Source organism: Sciurus carolinensis, chromosome 15 (assembly GCF_902686445.1).
Source record: "Sciurus carolinensis chromosome 15, mSciCar1.2, whole genome shotgun sequence".
NCBI lineage: Eukaryota > Metazoa > Chordata > Mammalia > Rodentia > Sciuridae > Sciurus > Sciurus carolinensis.
The window spans coordinates 82,827,307-82,847,093 of record NC_062227.1 but is presented as its reverse complement, the minus strand read 5'-3'; the positions used below and the strand labels follow the sequence as shown (position 1 = coordinate 82,847,093).

General features: G+C 44.0%; 1 protein-coding gene across 3 annotated transcripts in view; it reads right to left on the bottom strand.

The window, feature by feature from the left end:
- The window catches only part of Adnp2 (ADNP homeobox 2), a 33,044-nt gene that overhangs the window by 12,433 nt on the left and 824 nt on the right, over positions 1–19,787 (bottom strand). For 2 of the 3 annotated variants that reach the window (XM_047526012.1, XM_047526011.1), the window contains exon 2: positions 13,491–13,611. In XM_047526012.1, coding sequence (XP_047381968.1) covers positions 13,491–13,598 — 108 coding nt within the window. In that variant the 5' untranslated portion in view covers positions 13,599–13,611. Of the gene's footprint in view, positions 1–13,490; positions 13,612–14,797; positions 14,893–19,787 lie in introns of those variants that run through there. The other variant, XM_047526010.1, reaches the window with a different exon arrangement.

Below are 19,787 nucleotides of genomic sequence, written 5' to 3'. Positions count from 1 at the left end.
TTCCTGGTACCCGCCCCCAACCCGGAAAAAAAAATAATAATAACAAAAAGACAAGTCATCACCAAGGATTAAACCAGAAATAGAAGGCATTCTCACAGTTAAATGAAAAACTGCTGCAGCACCAGAAACAGTGAAGCCAGGGATTCAGAAGTGCCCAGAGCCATTATGAATTTATTATGGCCTTACACAAAGCAGAACTTCACTATTTTGGGGTGGGGATTGTGTCCCAGTGGTAGAAGACTTGTTTTTGTTGGCTTTATATTGCTGTGACCAAAAGACCTGACAGGAACAATTCAGAGGAGAAAAAAGCCTATTTTGGCTCATGGTTTCTGAGGTTCAGTACATGGTTGACCAACTCACAGCTCTGGTGCAAGGTAAAACAGAACATCATGGTGAAGGACATCGCCTCCAGGAAGCAGAGTGCTCTGCCCACCAGGGACAAAAAGCAAAACCCAAAGACACACCCCCAGTGACCTACTTCCTCCAGCCACACCCCATCTGCCTACAGTTACCCCCTAGTTAATCCACTGATCAGACCATACCTCCCATAATATAATCACTTTACATCTGAGAATTCTTGCTTTGTCTCACATGAGTTTTGGAGAGATACCTCATATCTAAACAGTAACATTCTGCCCCTGGCCCCAAAAGCTTATGTCCACCTCACAATGCAAAATACATTCAGTCTATTTCCAGAAGTAACCAGTCTCAACAGTTCCAGCATTACCCAAAATCCAAGACCAAATTCTCATCTGAAACTCAAGGCAAACTCACAGATGTTCTCCCCTAAAGATCAAAAGCAAGTCGCACACATCCAATATAGAATGGCACAGAGTAAACATTTCCATTCCACAAAGGAGAAAGAGGGGCATAAAAAGAAGAGATGGGACCAACGCAAGACTGAGATCCAGCTGGGCAATCAAGTCCCATAGCTACAAGTCCAGGATCTAGTGCCCAGGGCACTGTGCCCTTCTCTCAGAAGGGCTTGTGTAGCTCCGCCCTTAAAGCCTTGCTGGATGTGGCCCTACAGCCTCTCCAGGCTTGTTCCTGCAGGTTCCTCAGCAGATGTGCCCTGGTACTGGCACGTCTTAATCTTGGGAGTCTCCCCTGCAGCTTCAGCTTCCTTCTCACTTCATGCATCACTCCTCTCAGGGGCAGCCCACAGGGACTCCAACCCTGAGACACTGCGCCTGGCCTCCCAGGTCTTCCTTTGAATTCTCGGCTGAAGCCACGTGCTCAACACCAAGGTTTACTACCATCTCAGGAAGTAGCCAAGCCTTCTGGGTCCACAGCTACTGCCTCTGCATGCCTAGGTGGCTGTGCAAGCAGGATGCCCCTGGTCTCTTCCCAAAGGAATTTTTACTTTTACACCTTTGAGCCTGAAATGGGTGTGGTCTTGCCAATTCCTGAGATGCCCTCAAGCAATCTTTCCTATTGTCTTTGAGTAAAATATTTAGCATTTGTTTAGTGGCAATAATGTCTTTAACAACCACACCTTCCTTAGCCCCAGTTTTCTGGTCAAACTGCAAGTTTTTCAAATCTTTTCCACTTTGCTTTCTGCTCTTGATTATCACAATACACTTGGCTAAAAGCCTCTAGCAGTATCCATGCCACCTCCTGAATGCTGTGCTGCCTTGAAATTTCCTCCACCAGACTACTAATCACATTTTAAATTTGGCCTCACAAAGTCTCAGTACGTGGATAAAATGCAGACAACTTCTTATCCAGAACATAACACAAATGACCTCTAGTCCAATTCCCCATAGAGTCCTCCTCTGAAACCTCATGGGCCCAGTATTTGCTGTCCACAATTCTATCAGCATTCTGGTCTAAGCTCTCACCAGAATCACCCACTAAGCTATGCCTACAATTCTAAAGCTTTACTAGCTTGCATCTTTTCAAAATACCCACCACCACCACCAAACCAGTTCCAAAGGCTTCTGAATCACATGGTCAAGTTAGTCACAGCAAGATCCCACTTCTCAGTACCCATTTGTTTTAGTTAGTTTTGTGTCACTGTGCCCTAAAGAACTTCCAGGAACAATTTAGAGAAAGAAAAGCTTATTTTGGCTCACGGTTTCAAAAGTTCAGTCTATGGTTGGCCAACTCCATAGCTCGGGTCGAAGGTGAAATAGAGCATCATAGTGGAACAGTGCAGGGAAGGAAAGCAGTCAGAACATGGCTACCAGGAAGAAGAAAGAGCGCTCCACCCACCAGAGACAAAATATAAACCCCATTGGCACGCCCCCCAGTGACCTACTTCCTCCAGCCGCACCCTACCTAAATAGTTACCTCAATTAATCCATATCAGTGGATTAATGAGCTAATTATCTGCCTCTAAAAATTCTTGCCATGTTCTCACATGAGCTTTTAAGGGACACCTCATATTTAACCATGACTGCCTGCATGGCATGCATGAGGCCCTGGGTTCAATCCCCAGCAAATACCCCCAAAATCACCTTTTCAAAAGCCACTACTACATAGGGACCCCCTGCAATACTGACTGTATGACAAGCCTGCAAGGGGTATCCTGGAGATTCTGAACCAGAGGTCCTCATGCACAGTGGGAAGAAGCAGATCAACACTACAAAATATATTAAAAGAAGTACTTCAGCAAAAGGAAATAACTCAAGATGGAAATTTACATTCACACAAAGGAATGAAGAGTACCAGAAAGGGCAAATGTGTGAAATCACTAAGGAAACTGGAGTACATTTCAAATCAAATGAAAAGAACAACAGAATAAATCCAAGTAGGAAAGTTTCAGCATTAGGTATTCATAATAGAAAAAAATAAAAGAAAATCTAAACTGCCACCTAAAAAAAAACAAATTAAAAAGTTAAATAAATGAACTCTAAGCAGAAATAAGGAAAACACTGAAACAAGAAAAATGACAGAAAAACACAGAAAGGTGGCGGCCCCAAGGGGAGGCGAAGACAGACTGGACGTGAGCACCTCCCACCAGCTGGTCACAGGAGCCCCTCACCTAGGCCTGAGTCTTGGGTACTTGAAAACAAAAGGAGAACACACAGGCTGACAAAAGCTGCTAGGAACAGTGATACCTTTAAGTAAATGAGGGTATTTTTATTACATCAGTATCTATTAACATTCTGGTCTTTATTATGGGCTTCATTTGCTAACAAATTCTCAGACCAGCAGAGAAACTAATAACTCCCTGGGAAGGTCTTGACACCCAAAGGGTCTGTACAGAAATCGCACTCTGGGCAACACACAGGCACACACAAACAACACTCAGCTCTCCCCCTTCGCAGTTTGTGACAGCTGTGTTTTGGTTAGTAGGCTACCAAATCCTGTACCTCCTCCATTCCCAAGGTGGTAACATTGTTCAAGGGAGGGGGCCCTCTGCAAGGGACTGAGGAGCATCAGAAGAGGTGGCAGGACTGAGCACAGTGTGCTCAGCACACTTACAAGAGCAGATCTTTCCCAGCCCCAGATCTAAAAAGACAGCTGTTGCCAGGCACAGTGGTGTCTACCTATAATCCCAGCAGGCTCAAAGCCTGGGCAGGAGGACTGCAAGTTCAAGACCAGCGTGGGCAACTCAGCAAGACCCCAACTCAACATCAAAAAGACCAGCCTCAGCAACTTACCTGTGGTCAGAATGTCAGATTTCCCATGAGTACTCTGGGTAAAATGATGAAGGTAAACAAAACACATGAAGAGAAAATGCAAGTCGGATGCAGTGGCCATGCCTGTAATCTTAGCAATTTGAGAGGCTGAGGCAGAGGATCCTTTGAGGCCAGTCTCAGCAACTTAGCAAGTCAAGACCCTGTCTCAGAATAAAAGAGCTGGGGGTGCAGTTCAATGGTAGAGCACCCCACGTTTAATCCCCAGCATCAAAAGAGAAAAGAAGAAGAGCCAGATGTGGTGGCATGGATCTGTGATCTCAGAAACTTGGGAAACTGGGGCATGAGTTTCACAAGTTTGAGGCCAGACTGGACAACTTAAGACCTGTCTCAAAATAGAAATGAAGAGGGATAGGGGCATAGGTCAGTGATACAGGACTCACCTAGCATGCATGAGGCCCTGGGTTAATCCCAGTACCCCACAAAAAGAAAATTTCACAGGACTACCTTATAGCACTAAAATAAAACCAGGGAAAGTCCATGTCACCTAACTCAGTGCTCGGGGGTCAAGTCTGATTCCAGGGTATCAAGAATTTAAAAGACAGAGATCTCAAACTGCTACATGTTAGAGCTGAGAGTCGGAAAAAAGAGATGTAAAAACAGAATCAGGGGCTGGGGAGATAGCTCAGTTAGTAAAGTGCTTGCCTTGCAAGCACAGGGCCCTGGGTTCGATCCCCAGCACTGCAAAAAAAAAAAAAAAAACACACCAGAATCGAAGATTTACAAGTGTTTAACTAGACTAGTCAAGAATCATAAATAAAAGTGAGATCATCACAACTTCTCTTACAGAAATAGGGGATCTGAGGAGAAAACCAAAAACTCTATATAAACAAGATAAACCAGATGAAGTGCAAGGAGTCTAAGCACATGAATCACCTAAGTTAATTGAGGAAGAAATACAAAATGTTCAGATTTCTGTAACAAGAGATTTAATCAGTCATAAAAAACTTTCTAACAAAGTAAAGTCCAGGACTAGGTGGCTTTACTGGCAAATCTTACAAAACATTTCAAGAATTAACACAATTCCACTTAAAAAAAAAAAAAAAATTTCCTAATTCACTGAAGCAGCATTACCTGACATCAGAGCCAAATAAAGATGTCGCAAGAAAAGAAAATTACAAATATTCCTCACGAATGCAGATAGGTTCACAAAACAATTACAAACCAAATCCAACAGAGGGAAAACAACTGCACAACATGACCAGGTGAAGGTTGACCTAAGGAAGGCCATCACTGTGACTCACCATGTCAGCAGAACGCAGGGTACAAAGACAAGAGCACCTCAAGTGACACAGAGAAGGGATGTGACAACATCCAGTGCCTTCCACAATATATACTAGGTTCCCAGGAAACTTCCTCAACGGGATAGAGGGGCTCAGTGACATTGTTTGACAGTGGAAGAACAACACCTTCCTGTCTGGGCGCAGCGACAAAACAAGAGTGCCCACTTTCACAGCCGCCACTGATCACAGCAATGCAACGAGAAAGAAAACATCCCATTGGAAAAGTAAAACCACTCATGGATGACATGATCTTATGTCAAAAAAAGCCACACCTCTGAAGAATCCACAGAAAGCCTCCAGGAGAAACAGCAGATTCAGCAGGCTGAAAGGTACATGGGCAACACCCAAAGATCAGTTCTTTCTGCACATCTGCAATCAAAGTGTGAAAAGGAATCAAGAACACAACTCCACTGTAACGCCACCTAAAGGAAGAAAGGAGCCATGAGCTTATGAAGGATCCAACCACATTGGAAAGAACACTGGAAATTACAGTATGGAAAGACATTAACACCTAAGTAATAAGACAAGAATGTCCACTGGAAGGAAGGCAGCATCACTAAAATGTCAGTGACATCCAAAGTGACACAACAGAGTCCCTACCACATTCCAACAGTCTCTGGAGAAACAGAAAGGAATTCCTCATGTTCATATGAAATTACAAGAGCCCTACACAGACAAAACAATAAAGAAGAAAAGACAGAAAAAAAAAAAAAAAAAAACTGGACTCATACTTTCAGCTTCAAGACTTACTATAAAGCTACAGAGATCAAACAGCACAGTCCTGGCAAGGAGAGGCACAGGGACCAATAGGACTCAAGTGCCCAGAAATAAACTCACATGTACAACCAGCTGATTTTCAGTACGGAGGCCAAGTCCATTTGAAGGAGGAAGAGTCTCTATAAATAGTGCCACAACAACTGGATATCCATATGCAAAGGAATGGAGATGGACCCCCACCTCATATCACACATAAGAACTAACTCTAAGCAGACCAACGACCTAACACAAGAGCTACAAAAATAAAACTCAGGAAAAAATCTTTATGACCTCATGAAGCAATGGATTCTTAGATATAATATGAAAGCCATGACTATAGTCCCAGTTGCTACTCAGGAGGCTGAGACAGGAGGATCACAAGTTCAAAGCCAGCCTCAGCAAAAGTGAGCAACTCAGTGAGACCTGTCTCTAAATAAAATACAAAATAGGACAGGGGATGTAGCTCAGTGGTTCAATGCTCCTGAGTTCAATCCCCAGGACCACCCCCCCCGCCCCCGCAAAAAAGAGAAAAGACAGACAAACTGGTCTTCAAATTTAAAACCTTTTGTGCACCAAAGGATGTTATTAACAAAGTAGGCTGGGGCCAAGCACAGTGGCACACACCTGTAATCCCAGCTACTCAGGAGGCTGAGATAAGAGGATTGTCAGGTTCAAGGCCTGCCTGGGCAACCCAACCAGACCCTGTAGAAAAGGGCTGGGATATAGCTCAGTGCTAAAACACTTACCAAGCATGCACATGGTCCTGAACTCAATCCCCAAAAGCACCAAAGAACGCTGGGGATGTAACTCAATGATAGAGCTCAGCCTAGGAAGCACAAGGCCCTGGGTTCTATCCCCAGCACTGCAACGGAAAAAAAAGTAAAAAGACAACTTACAAAATGGGAGAAAATAGCTGCAAATCTTTTATCTGATAAGGGTTTAATATCCAGAATACAAAAAGAAATTCCTACAACTCAATAACAAAATGATAAACAACCCAGTTAAAAAACAAATAAAGGGGCTGGGGTTGTGGCTCAGTGGTAGAGTACCTGCCAAGCTCACATTAAGGCATTGGGTTTGATCCTCAGCACCACATAAAAAATAAAAATAAAGGTATTGTGCCATTCACAACTAAAAAATTAAAAAAAAAAAAAAAAAAAACAAAGGACTTGAATAGACATTTCTCCAAAATATATACAAATAGCCAATAAGCACATGAAAAGGTGCTCAATATCATTTGTCTTCAAGGAGACACAAATCAAAACCACTACCAGATACCACTGCACACCCACCAAGAAGGAAAGGGAGGGAGGAAAGGAGAGGGAGAAGAAAGAATTGAAGAGCAAGAGGCAAAGAGGGCAGAACAGGTAGGAAGGTGGAGAAGGCAGGGAGCGAGGAAATGAACAGCCAAGACTGGCAACAGCATGAACCACCAGTGTGCTCAGGGGGAATGTGAACAAATGCAGCAGTTCCTCATAATGCTGATCAGAACTGCTGTGTGGCCGGCATTGCACTCCTACTTATTACCCAAAACAACTGGAAACAGAGATTGAAACTGATACCTGAAGGTCAAAGTTCACTGCAGTATCATCCACAATAGCTAAAAGGTGGAATTAACTCAAACATCCATCAACAGATGACATGATAAGCACAATGGGGTACATCCATATAATGGAATATTACTGAGTCATAAAAAGGAACAATATTTTACAGAGGAAACTTGAAAACTCAAGTGATATAAGCCAGACACAAAAGGACCACTACATCCAACTCCATGAAATGAAGCATCTCTAGTAGGCAGCGTCACAGAAACAGAAAGTAGATCAGAAATCACCCAGGACTGGGGGTGTGGGGGTGGGGAGTTACCGCTCAATGGTTACATTTCTATTTTAGGTACTGAAAAATTCTGGCAATAGTTAATAAGGAGGGTTACAAAACATTGTGAACATAATTCATGCTAATAAACTGTACACTTAAGAATGGCTAAAATAAAAGCCAGGTGCAGTGGTGTGCACCTGTGGTTCCAACTACTTGAGAGGCTGAGTCATCCTACTGGAAGGATGGCTTGAGCCCAGGAGTTCAAGATTTGGCCTGGGCACTACAATGAGACATCATCTCAAAACAAGAAAGAAAAGAAGGAAGGAAGGAAGGAAGGAAGGAAGGAAGGAGGGAGGAGGGAGGGAGGGAAGGAAGGAAGGAAGGAAGGAAGGAAGGAAGGAAGGGAGGGAGGGAGGCAAAAAAGAAAGAGGAAGAAAGGGAGGGAGGGAAAGAAAAAGGAAGGGAGAGAGGGAGGGAGGAAGGGAGAGAGGGAGGGAGGAAGGGAAAGAGAAAGGAAGGAAGGGAGGGAGGGAAGGAGGAAGGGAAAGAAAGGAAGGAAGAAAAGGAAGGAAGGAAGGAGAAAGAAAAAGAAAGGAAGGGAGGGAGGGAAGGAAGAAAGGGAAAGAAAGGAAGGAAGGAAGGAAAAGAAAGGGAGGGAGGGAAAGAGAGAGAAAGAAAGGAAGGGAAGGAGGGAGGGAGAGGAAGGAAGGGAGGGAGGGAGAAAGAAAGAAAAAGAGAAAGGGAGGGAGGGAGGGAGGGAAAGAAAAGAAGGAAGAAAAAGGAAGGAAGGAAGGAGAAAGAAAGAAAAAAAGGAAGGGAGGGAGGGAAGGAAGAAAGGGAAAGGAAGGAAGGAAAAGAAAGAAAGGGAGGGAGGGAAAGAGAAAGAAAGGAAGGGAAGGAGGGAGGGAGAGGAAGGAAGGAAGGAAGGAAGGGAGGGAGGGAAAGAAAAACAAAAGAAGAAAGGGGAGGGGAGGGGGGGGAAGGGAAGGGAAGGGAAGGGAAGGGAAGGGAAGGGAAGGGAAGGGAAGAAGGAAGGAAGGGAAAGAAAAAGAAAGAGAAAGGAAGGAAGAAAAGAAAGAAAGGAAGGGAAAAGAAAGGAAGGAAGGAAGAAAGAAAGAGGAAGGAAGGAAAAGAAAAGAAAGAGGGAGGGAAAGGAAAGGAGAGGAAAGAGGAAAGAAAGGAAAAAGGAAAGGAAAGAAGAAAGGGAAAGAAAAGGAAGGAAGAAAAAGAAAAAAAAGTATTTTAAATTTTGGCAAATTTTGGCTCTACAAGCAGGGGGCCAATGTAGGCAACAGGCCTAGGCTCATGGTGGGGATGCTCAGTGGGTACAATCTTGAAATTTTTAACAATCTTAACTCTGCATCTGTGTCCTGGAGCCCGAAAAACATGGAGTGACAGCCAGAGACTTGAGGCCTCAGCATACATGGTCCCCCTCCAGCCTCTCCAAGACCCATTCTGAGGCTACTCTGCCTCCCCTCGGTGCCCCACCTCCTTCAGCCACCACTCCCCTATTCTGTTTTTACTTGGGACAGTGAACAAGTTATCAGGAGGTCCAGATTCCACGCTGCCTCCTATGGGAGCCTGGTACAGATGTTGTGGGAAACAAGCGCTGGAAAGGAACATAAGCCATGACATCAAGGGTGGGGCGAGGGGGCAGCCATTCCTGACCTGCACTGGCAGTGCAAGAGGTGTCTGCAAGACAAGCCAACAGAGGCCGCAGGCCCACCCTCGGTCCAGGCACTGAACACACCCCGGAGTGGAGACAGCAGCAGGCACTGGGAAGGAGAGGCTGGAGCCTAGCCAGGCCCAGTGTTCACTGTGCATGTGCCCTGCTTATTATGCAGCCAGCTGTGGTCTAACTCAGCAAGTACAAATTTTCTTAACTCTCCACAAGACTCTATTGTAGCAGGGTTTAGATCCACCTTAAGGTTCATTTCTCAACCAGACTATTGACAGGAACCAGACAGCCTCCCATTTAAGGTCCTAACTCTTGCTAAGAGAGGTTGGGGGGGCGGGGGGGTCACTGAACACAGTGGCACATGCCTGTAATCCCAGCAGCTCGGGAGGCTGAGGCAAGATGATCGCAAGTTCAAATCCGGCCTCAGCAAAAGTGAGGCGCTGAGTAACTCTGTCTCTAAATAAAATACAAAATAGGGCCAAGGATGTGGCTCAGTAGCCAAGTACCCCTGAGTTCAATCCCAGTAGCAAAAAAAAAAAAAAAAAAAAAAAAAAAAAAATAAGATGCACTGTGGAAATTAGATGTGAAGGCACAGTGACATCCCACCAGAAGGCAGAGCAGGTATTCAAGGACCACAGGCGATGCCCCTTGTTTCTAGCTGCCAACAGCCTTCCCATGAGATCCCTGTGATGCAAGTCAGTCAGTGAACTCTACTCTGAAAAACATTTAATACGAGGTTCAGTGAAAGGAAAATAAAGCTAGTGCAATGTCTTCTTGTATGGTTCACGCCTATCCTTGCAAGGAAAAAGAAATACAATATATTCCATTTTTTTTTTAAACTACAATGTTAACAACAACAGATATTTTGAGGTAATGGTTATAAATGAGCCTTATCTTCAGGTTCCTCTTTTTTTTTTTTTTTTTTTTTTGTTGCGGTGCTGGAGATTGAACCCAGGGCCTCGTGCTTGTGAGGCAAGTACTCTACCAACTGAGCTATATCCCCAGTCCCTCCATTTCCTAATTCTTATAATGTTTATGTTATAAGAATTTATGTTGCTTACATTTTCAAAAATTTCATAAGACACAGACACAACTACAAATTAATAAAAATAAAAATGTTACCCCAAAAGAACCAGTCCCAGGACTGAGACTGCAGCTCAGTGGTAGAGTACTTGTCTAGCAGCACAAGGCCCTAGTTTCAATCCCCAGCACCACAAAAGTAAGAATTAGTCCTACTTAACTCAATAGTTAATGATCTCACTAACTCAACAGCTTTAAGGCATTAAATCCCTCAGTTTCCCCTGCAGTGCATTGATGTCTCTGTCAGTAACAGTCTTGAACAAACCTGGATGTGCAATTTGCTCCTCAGGTTCACCAGGGAAACCTTCATCAGCATGTTCAAGTGCCACTCAGAGTCAAAACCTAAGGCCTCTAGTGAAACCTACAGCTGTTACTGGCATTTAATCAGTGAAGACCAAACAAAGGGCAGTGCCCTAGCTCACAGGCAGAGCTCTTGCCTTCCTGACAAGACCATGGTCAGATCCCCAGCACCACAAAAAATTGGAGGGGTGGAGAGAAAATAATCACATAACAGAATTCCAGTTTAAAAGCGGAATTCACATTAAATGAAGATTAACATGATATAACAATGAAATTCAATACCCAACTCTAGTGATCTAGTATTTAAGGGGAAAATAACACTGGACATGATAGATCAGACAAAAAAATACCCTATCAGTGCTGCATTCATATAAGCCAATATACACTCTGCAGTAATAGAGGAGACTATCCATATTCTCAGATTTAACACAGTGGGCTGGGGGTGTGGCTCAAAGGTAGAGCACTTGCCTAGCATGCACAAGGCCCTCGTTCAATCCCAGCAGTGCAGAAGAAAATGCACACTATTTAGGTAAAAAGAGTAACAAGGTGTACGGCTTAGTCGGCAATGGCTCAGGGGAAAAGAGAACACCAGCAAGAGGACACCTCAAAGAGGGGAAAACATGTTCACAAGTGAAACTGGGCAAAGGTAACAGGACAACTGTTCTCTGTATCATTCTTATTCTTATAACTTTTCTCTAAGTTTTAATTAGTGTTTCCAAATAGAACATTCTTGAAGCTGGATTCACTCATCTTGGTCTGGGGGCGGGGGGGGTGCTTCTAAATTCACGTTCCTGAAATGCCTCCAATCCTTCCCACTGGAGAACCCTATAACCAGACTCAACAAAAACAAACCTCACTGCTTTCTGTGCGGTTCTGGTGACTGAACCCAGGGCCTCCTACATGCCATAGAAGCACTCTACTAGTGCGCTACATCCCCAGCCCACAAAACAAACCTTAAACAACACTCAACTCTCAACTCCTCCACAAAGGCCACCCTAGGCTCCTACTGGACACTATGTTCCCGCCTCCTCTGTACCATGACTATCCCAAGTCTGTCTCAGCTTCTGCTGGACTGTCACTGCCCAACGGAGCAAGCATTCTGGTTTCAATTCTCCATGTCCCTTCCCTGGGATTGAGAGGGCATGCCTCAATACCAGTTAATTCCAGAGACTGAGACAGGAGGATCACAAGGCCAGTCTGGACAACTTGGCAAGACTCCAGTCTCAAAATAAGAAATAGAAAGGGCTGGGGATGGTTCAATCCCCAGGACACACACAAAACAGGTGTTTCTGTTTCATTCCCTAGTGATCAAAAGAACACAGGTAGCATTTGCAAAAAAAGACACTTCCACCCCGCAGGAGCCCTTCTGGAGCACACTCCCCTTGGAGTGTGTGCTCCAGGACCAGTGCTGAGAGCCCACTGTGTGCCACCACTTGAAACTTTCATGGCCTACACACACTGTATTCCCAGGTGTTCACGTCTGCATTCTCTACAAACATCAGCCAGTCACACTCCTAATCTGCCCTGAAGGTCTCATATCCACTCTCAACCCACTAAGCAAATATTGCATTCTCAATTTTATCTCCAAACAATCACCAGGCTTTCCTTCCATGTGCATAAAGTATGGTTTGCAGGCAGAGCTGCAGAAACCTCCGAAAGGTTTTTTTTCTTAGGACTGCTGCTGAACTAGAGGTCCTGCCTGAACACATCCTCTTCCAGCACACTCCTATTCTCATGCCTTCCTGTGAGCATACTCATGCTCCCCTCTTTACCATGTTGCTCACACCTGTAATGTCAGATGCTGGGAAGGCTGAGGTAGGAGGGCTGCAAGTTCAAGGCTAGCCTCAACAACGTAGCAGGACTCTGTCTCAAAATAAAAAGGGTCAGGGTTGTACCTCAGTGGTAGAATATCCCTGGATTCCATCCCCAGTACCAAAAAAAAAGAAAAAAAATTAAAATTAAAATGTTTTCCTACGTGGGTTTTAATTTTATTCCTTCATTCCAAAAATATCTACAAAAGCTTCCATGTGTCAGACTCCACTCCAATCGTAGGTACAACACAGTGAGGCCCTTGCACCCTCGCACTCAAGTAGAAGATAGAGTGCCAACAAATATGACCAAATAGTTGAAGTGCTCTGAAGAAAACAGGGCGACAGAGCAGAGAGCACAAAGAAGGCAGCGTGTGCGGACGAATGTTTCCCAGAAAAGGGAACGTCTGAGCAGAGACCTGTCTGGGGCCCTTCAGAAAGTCATAGTATTAATCTACTTGAGAGCCCTGACCATTGACGGGAATCCTGGTAACTCTTAGTCTTTCACTATCAAATTGCCTTTTTGTAAATAAAAATCTGGTGGAAAGTCTAAAATTTCAAGATTAAGAAATTGAGCTCTTCCCAGGTCATCATACTGTGACCCAAATTCTTTACAAGTTTTAAAAGTTAAAAGTAGACAGTATTTCTATTTCTCTAGTGAATGAATAATACATGTACAAAATTATCAATGACTATAAGATAGATATCAACCCTAATTTAACATTTTTAAACTATATATGCCCACCATATGGTCTCAATGTTATAAGAAAAAAAATGAGAAGCAATCAAATTATCAAAAAAGTATGACTATGGCCTTAATTTTGAAACTTAAGACTTCACATACAAAGTTCATGAATCAGGGCAATAAAAAGTGAAACTAGCATGGCACATATGCATGCCCACCTGTTGCTCTCTCTAACACTGAGAAAGTGTTATGCCTGCAAACAAATATTTTTTGTCACTAATAACTACAAAAATTCCCTCCTAAAAGTAGCCCAGAACTTGAACAGCTCCAACTGCTCGGTTAGAAAGACAGACCAGCCCTGGGGCCCCCCAGCCACTGGGGAGGCAGGCCCACTCTCCCACGTGCTCCAGGTCTTCAGCTGCTCTGACACCCTCTTACCTTCAGCAACTCCCTGCAGCTGTCAAGCCCGACATCCACAAGAATGCCTTTCACCCTTTTCCGCACCTTTCTGATGTTGTCAAGATTTTCCACAGGAATTTGAAACATTTTTGAAATTTTCCTTAAAAGGAAAGAAAACAAAACTGTAAGATGAAAATAAATATATAAAAATACATTTTTTAACAGGGTTGGTTAAACACTAGGAATAAAACATAATTTCAACAAACAAGAGCTGGGAAAAACTGGAAAGTGACATGCAAAAGAACAAGGCTCCTTCCCCACACCAACTGCAGTGCCAAGTGCATCACACAGCCACATGGACAACCACAACACACCTGCAAGAAAGTGAGGAACAGCACGGCAGGAGGAGGGCTAGTTCCAGGCCAGCCTGAGCAACTCAGCAAGACCCTGTCTCAAAATAAAGTGAGGGCTGGAACTGTGGCTCAGCGGTAGAGCACTTGCCTGGCATGCATGAGGCACTGGGTTCTATCCTCAGCACCACATAAAAGTGAATAAAATAAAAATTATGTCCATATTTCATACACATACACACACCACACACATACACACACACTTTTTTAAATAAAATAAAGTAAAATTTAAAAGTGGGGCCAGGGATGTACGAAGGTCCTGCATTCTATCTCCAGGACCACAAAAAGAAAGAAGACATAGACATAAATCTTCATGGCTTTGAATGTGGCAATATTCTTAGATATGACCAAAAAAGCACTATAAAGAAAAGAGGAAAATAGGTTACATGGACAAAATTTAAAACTTTAATGCTAAGTCATCATCAAAACAGCAAAAATCAGGGCTGGGGATATAGCTCAGTTGGTAAAGTGCTTGCCTCGTAAGCACAAGGCCCTGGGTTCAATCCCCAGTACCGAAGGAAAAAAAAAAAAAACAGCAAAAATCACACAAAATGGGAAAGTTTTTCAAGTCTTATTTCTGATAAGGAACTTAAACCCAGAAAAGAATTTGTGTAACTCAATAATTAAAAGAACAATAATCCAATATTAAAATGGGCACAGGATCTGAACACTTTTCCAAAGCAGATAAAAACGGATGTAAAAATTGAAATCAGAACTACAACAAAATACTTACATCCATCAGGATGTCTACAATTCAAAAAGTTAAAAAAGAAAAACATGTATGGGCAAGGATATGGAGAAAGTGGAATTCTTGGTAAGGGTAAAGTAAAAAGCAGCAGTTTGGAAAACAGCCTGGCAGTGCTTCTGAAGACGAAGAATACAGGCACCATGTGAACTAGCAAATCCACCCAGGAGACAGAAACAGCACATATGCACCTCAAAACATGGACCAGGATGTTCAGGGCAGGGTGGTCACAGCAGCCAAAAGCATAATAACTCAGGGTCCATCAAGTGACACTGAACAAGCGTGACAGCTGCATCCACATTGGGACCATCAGAAGAAACAAGGCACCAGCAACATGCTCCCACATGGACAAATCCCAATACAATCCTGAGGACAGAGGACGATTCCATGTGTGAAGGGTAAAGAACAGACCCATCTACACACAGAAAGCACAATGGTGGTGGCCTGAGGAGGGAGAACGGGGAGGTGATGGCTAAAGAAAAGGGTTTCTTTTTGGAACCACGATGTTCGACAATCAATGTGGCCAACACGTGCACAACTGACTATGCCAACAGTCACTAAGCTGCACATTTTAAATGCATGAACTACATGGCATAAAAATTGTATCTCATTAGTTATCATTTAAATATCCAAACAAGCAGAAAATTAAATAAACCCTGTAGAACCTGACCAGAGGAGAGGCACTGATGTGACCCATCTTCAACAAAAAGGTGTGTGTGTGTGTGTCTACACACATTCCACACTCTGTCCAGAAGAGATTCCAGTCACACATCCCAGCAGCAGTGGCACAACCACCTCAATTCCTAAACACTACAATCATAAAAAAAAAATCAGCATTCCTTGGTAAAATGGCCAATTCCAGGGCTGACGCACAGTAAAGGCAAGATAGGCCGAGAACATCTCACTCCAGAAAATAAGGCAATTCTCAGAGAATGAGGACACAAAGCACCCAGCGCTGAGGCTCACATGGCAATGCCACTACAACCTGAGCACCCAGTAAATGAGGGCACTAGAAGAGAGGCAGGCGCCCTGCTGCTCCCATCACATAAGCGTCTTAACACAGCACCTGGAAGCACCTCCCCTAAGTGCAGCACCTATACGCACTCTCTTGACCAATACAGCATGGAAGAAGCAATGCCAGCAAAGCCTCCAACCTAGATGGTAGAGCCACCACACAAGCCAGGCACCATGCTGCATGCTTATAATCCTACCTACTTGGGAGGCTAAGGCAGGAGGATCACAACTGGAGTCCAGCTAGGACAACTGAGCAAGCCCATCTCAAGATTAAAACAAGGACTGAGGACACAGCTCAGTGGTAGAGCTCTCACCTCAGAAGTGACACCCTGGGTATATACCCTGTATATAAAAAAAAAGTACACGTTTCTTTCAGAGAGACAGAATCCAGACACTATGCTTATAAGGATGCAACAGACCATGGTGAAAGAGGAAGGAGACCTCGGACACCACTGCTGGCCCAATGCCGAGTCACTGCTGCCTCCGAGTCTCTCCGCACTGAATAAAGGTAAGTGGTATGAATTCTGACCCACAACTAGTGCGCCATTTTAATAAACAGTTTTACTCTCCTTTTGAGGAGGTTTGAAAACAGCAACAGTAAGTAGAACAAAGCCCACAAACTATAAACTCAAGTCCACACTGACATAAATAAGCTGAAAGAGTGATGAAGAGCAGGATACTTTCCGCCCCACATAACACTTATCAGCATTAGCCAGGCACACAAGCCCAGGTAAGAGACACTGCACAAGTCAGCCAGCCACAACACCCAGAATGCCAAGACCACCCAAGACATTCAACCAGCCATGATACCCAGAACACAAAGACCACCCAAGGCAGGTAAGTCAACCAACCTCAATACCCAGAACACGAAGACCACCCAAGACATTCAACCAGCCGTGATACCCAGAACACAAAGACCACCCAAGACATTCAACCAGCCACAATACCAGAACACGAAGACCACCCAAGACATTCAACCAGCCATGATACCCAGAACACAAAGACCACCCAAGGCAGGTAAGTCAACCAACCACAATACCCAGAACACGAAGACCACCCAAGACATTCAACCAGCCATAATACCCGGAATGTGAAGACCACCCAAGACATTCAACCAACCATAATACCCAGAACACAAAGACCACCCAAGACATTCAACCAGTCACAATACCCAGAACACAGACTACCCAAGGCATTCAAGTCAACCAACCACAATACCCAGAACACAAAGACCACCCAAGGCAGGTAAGTCAACCAACCACAATACCCAGAACACGAAGACCACCCAAGACATTCAACCAGCCATAATACCCAGAACACGAAGACCACCCAAGACATTCAACCAGCCATAATACCCAGAACACGAAGACCACCCAAGACATTCAACCAGCCACAATACCCAGAACACAAAGACCACCCAAAGTAGACAAGTCAACCAGTCGCAATAACTAACAATGCCAAGATCGGGCTGGGGATGTAGCTCAGTTGGTAGAGTGCTTGCCTTGTAAGCACAAGGCCCTGGGTCCGATCCTCAGCACCCAAAAAAAAAAAAAAAAAAAATTCACAATTTCCACCCTTCCCAAAATTTCAAAGGGCAACTTCTGGGCAAGCAATCTCCCTCTCACATCCCTCCTGCATTCCCCACCACCACCAGCAGGCTGTGAGCCCCAGGGCTGGGTCACCAGCACCACCTCTTCCACACTCCCTTTCTGCCACAGCTACCCACTAAGCTCTGCCCCCTACTGAACTGGACTTCCTCAGGGCAGGAAGTACAAGGTACGAGTTCACTAAATGAACAAGATGTAAAGTAAAACTGGGTCAGAAGAACTGCACCAAGGCACAAGAGGGAAGGCTGTGGGAAGCCGGGGCCCACTGCAGGCCAAGAGATCACATCAGAAACTGAGGTAGAGGAGGGAACTCTGAATATACCCAGTGTATTTTGCTTAAGCAAAACTGGGGAAAGGGAGGCAGAGAGGATTATTGTAGGAGGGATGAATTTTGGGCAGTAACAATGAAACAGTTTTTAAAGTCAATTTGGAAAAGTTTCAGACAAGTTTACCTAAATGGAAAGTGTATCTTAGAGCTTTAATGATTGTTAACACTGAAGAACTGGGGGGTATACTCACAGAAATGAAGTAAAAAATAAGATTTTAAAACAAAATGCATGGAATTGTCTGTTTTCCAAAGGTCACACCCTAGTAGACAAGCTGTCAAGAACCTCATGTGTTTCAAAAATCCATGCACAAGGTCACCATCAAGCCAACTAGCTGCTGTGACAAAGCAAGATGCAACCAACTCTACCAGATGTGCCTGGTTCCATCACACTTGCTTGACCTCCTCCTTCAAGCTCCTCTATCCTCTAACCTCTGGGGTTCTTTCTCCACATCCACAGGAAGGATCCTCATCCACCCATCTCAAACAAGGAAACCACTGGAGTGGTGGCAAGACAGTAACCCTCATTACACTGGGAGGCAAACTCACCAGGAAGGTGTGCACACTCCCAGAAACAAGAGTACAATTCTCACAAGTGGGGCTACTGAAATGAGGTGTCAGACCTGGCAGGTTTCAAAACAGGTTCTATAGTTATTTGTCATGCTTGGGAACTGTCAATCCACTCTTTCTTCAATCGATTCCTAAATGTAAATGCCCTTGACATTGATATTGTGGTCCCAAATAAAAAAAAAACAAACAAAAAAAACCAAGCACACAGATTCCTTTTTTATTTTAAAGGAGAAGAGAAAGGTTGTTTTGTTTTGTTTTGCTTAGTAGTTCACTGCTTTAGGGAAACAAACGAAATAACAACAAAACAGGTTAATTATAGAAGGTTCTAACCTTCAAGCAAGTCTTAAGATTCCTGAACCACCTGGAGAAGAGGAAGCTGACTTTCACCCATAATTTTGTATTGTTCTAACATAAAATTCCATACAAAACGTCTGGTGGACTGACTGAGCTAGGAAAGCAGCGGGTGGTTTCCACACCTCCTGCAGGGCAACTTGTCTTCAACCTCAGTTTGCAGTAGACATGGAACCACAACAAAATTACACGGCTGTACTCAAAAATTTTTCTTGAAGGCATATTCAAAGGGTTCCTTTGCTGTTTTTGGTATTCTGATCATTTGAGAATAGTTGATTATGGAAAACAGACTCTAAAAATTTCAAAACACTTTTTAAGACAGAGCTTACTTTTCAATGTTAAAGGCCTTTGTTTTGAGAGGGAGCACAACAATCCCAGCCACAGGTTGAGGCTATCTGGCAGGTGAGGTCAGCTCCATCACTTATCAGCTGTGTGATCTTAGCAAATTACTTAGTACCTCTGGGCCTCAGTTGCCTGTTGTAAAACTGGGAATGTGGTCTAATTCCTGGGCAGCTATTAGGATGGAGTCAACACCAGCAGTAAGCACTTGGCTAACTCCAAAAAAACTAATCAAAATGTTCCAACTATTAGGGTACAGAGCTTTCTTTTAAACCAACTTTAAAAACACAAATGTGTGTGCCACACAGAAAAGCAAGATCCAGAAGGTCTGGGTTCAAACCACAGAGATTCTATCATTGATGTTTATACATTGCAAGCTTGGCTTTAAACTTTAAAAGGTATCCCAAAAATCCCAAGCTCTCTTCAACTAAAAATCTTGCCTATCATCATCCCCCATAACCAAAGACCCAGCCCTCACGGTCCTCCCATCTCTACTAGAAGTCTGCACTAAGCTTTCCTCCCTGCTCCCACCCAGCCTTTCTAAACAGACCTGTCACTTGGTTGAAGGACCACGGACTCAATAATGTCTCCAGAGTGTCCCACTTCCACCCGAAATGCTACAACACTGGTAATGTGGTCATTACCAGGTAATATAATTAGATAAGTCGCACACACATGACTTGCCTTCCAGTCAAAGCCAAACAAGTTTTTCACAACTCTTAACTTCTTACACAGGTCCTCTCTCTCAACCACACACCTTGCCAGACTCCAAGACCCCATTTGATAAATCGTGTGCATCTCCAACAACCTTCAGCACCATTCCATCAGTACCACCTGCAGGTTACAGGTACCAGCTTCCCCTACTCCTCGAGTCTCCGCCACAACTCCTGAGGCAGTTATCACCATTTTTATTCACGTTCAGTAAGTTTTAATGACAGGAGGGTCTTCCACTCAAATCAGAGATATTTAAGATGT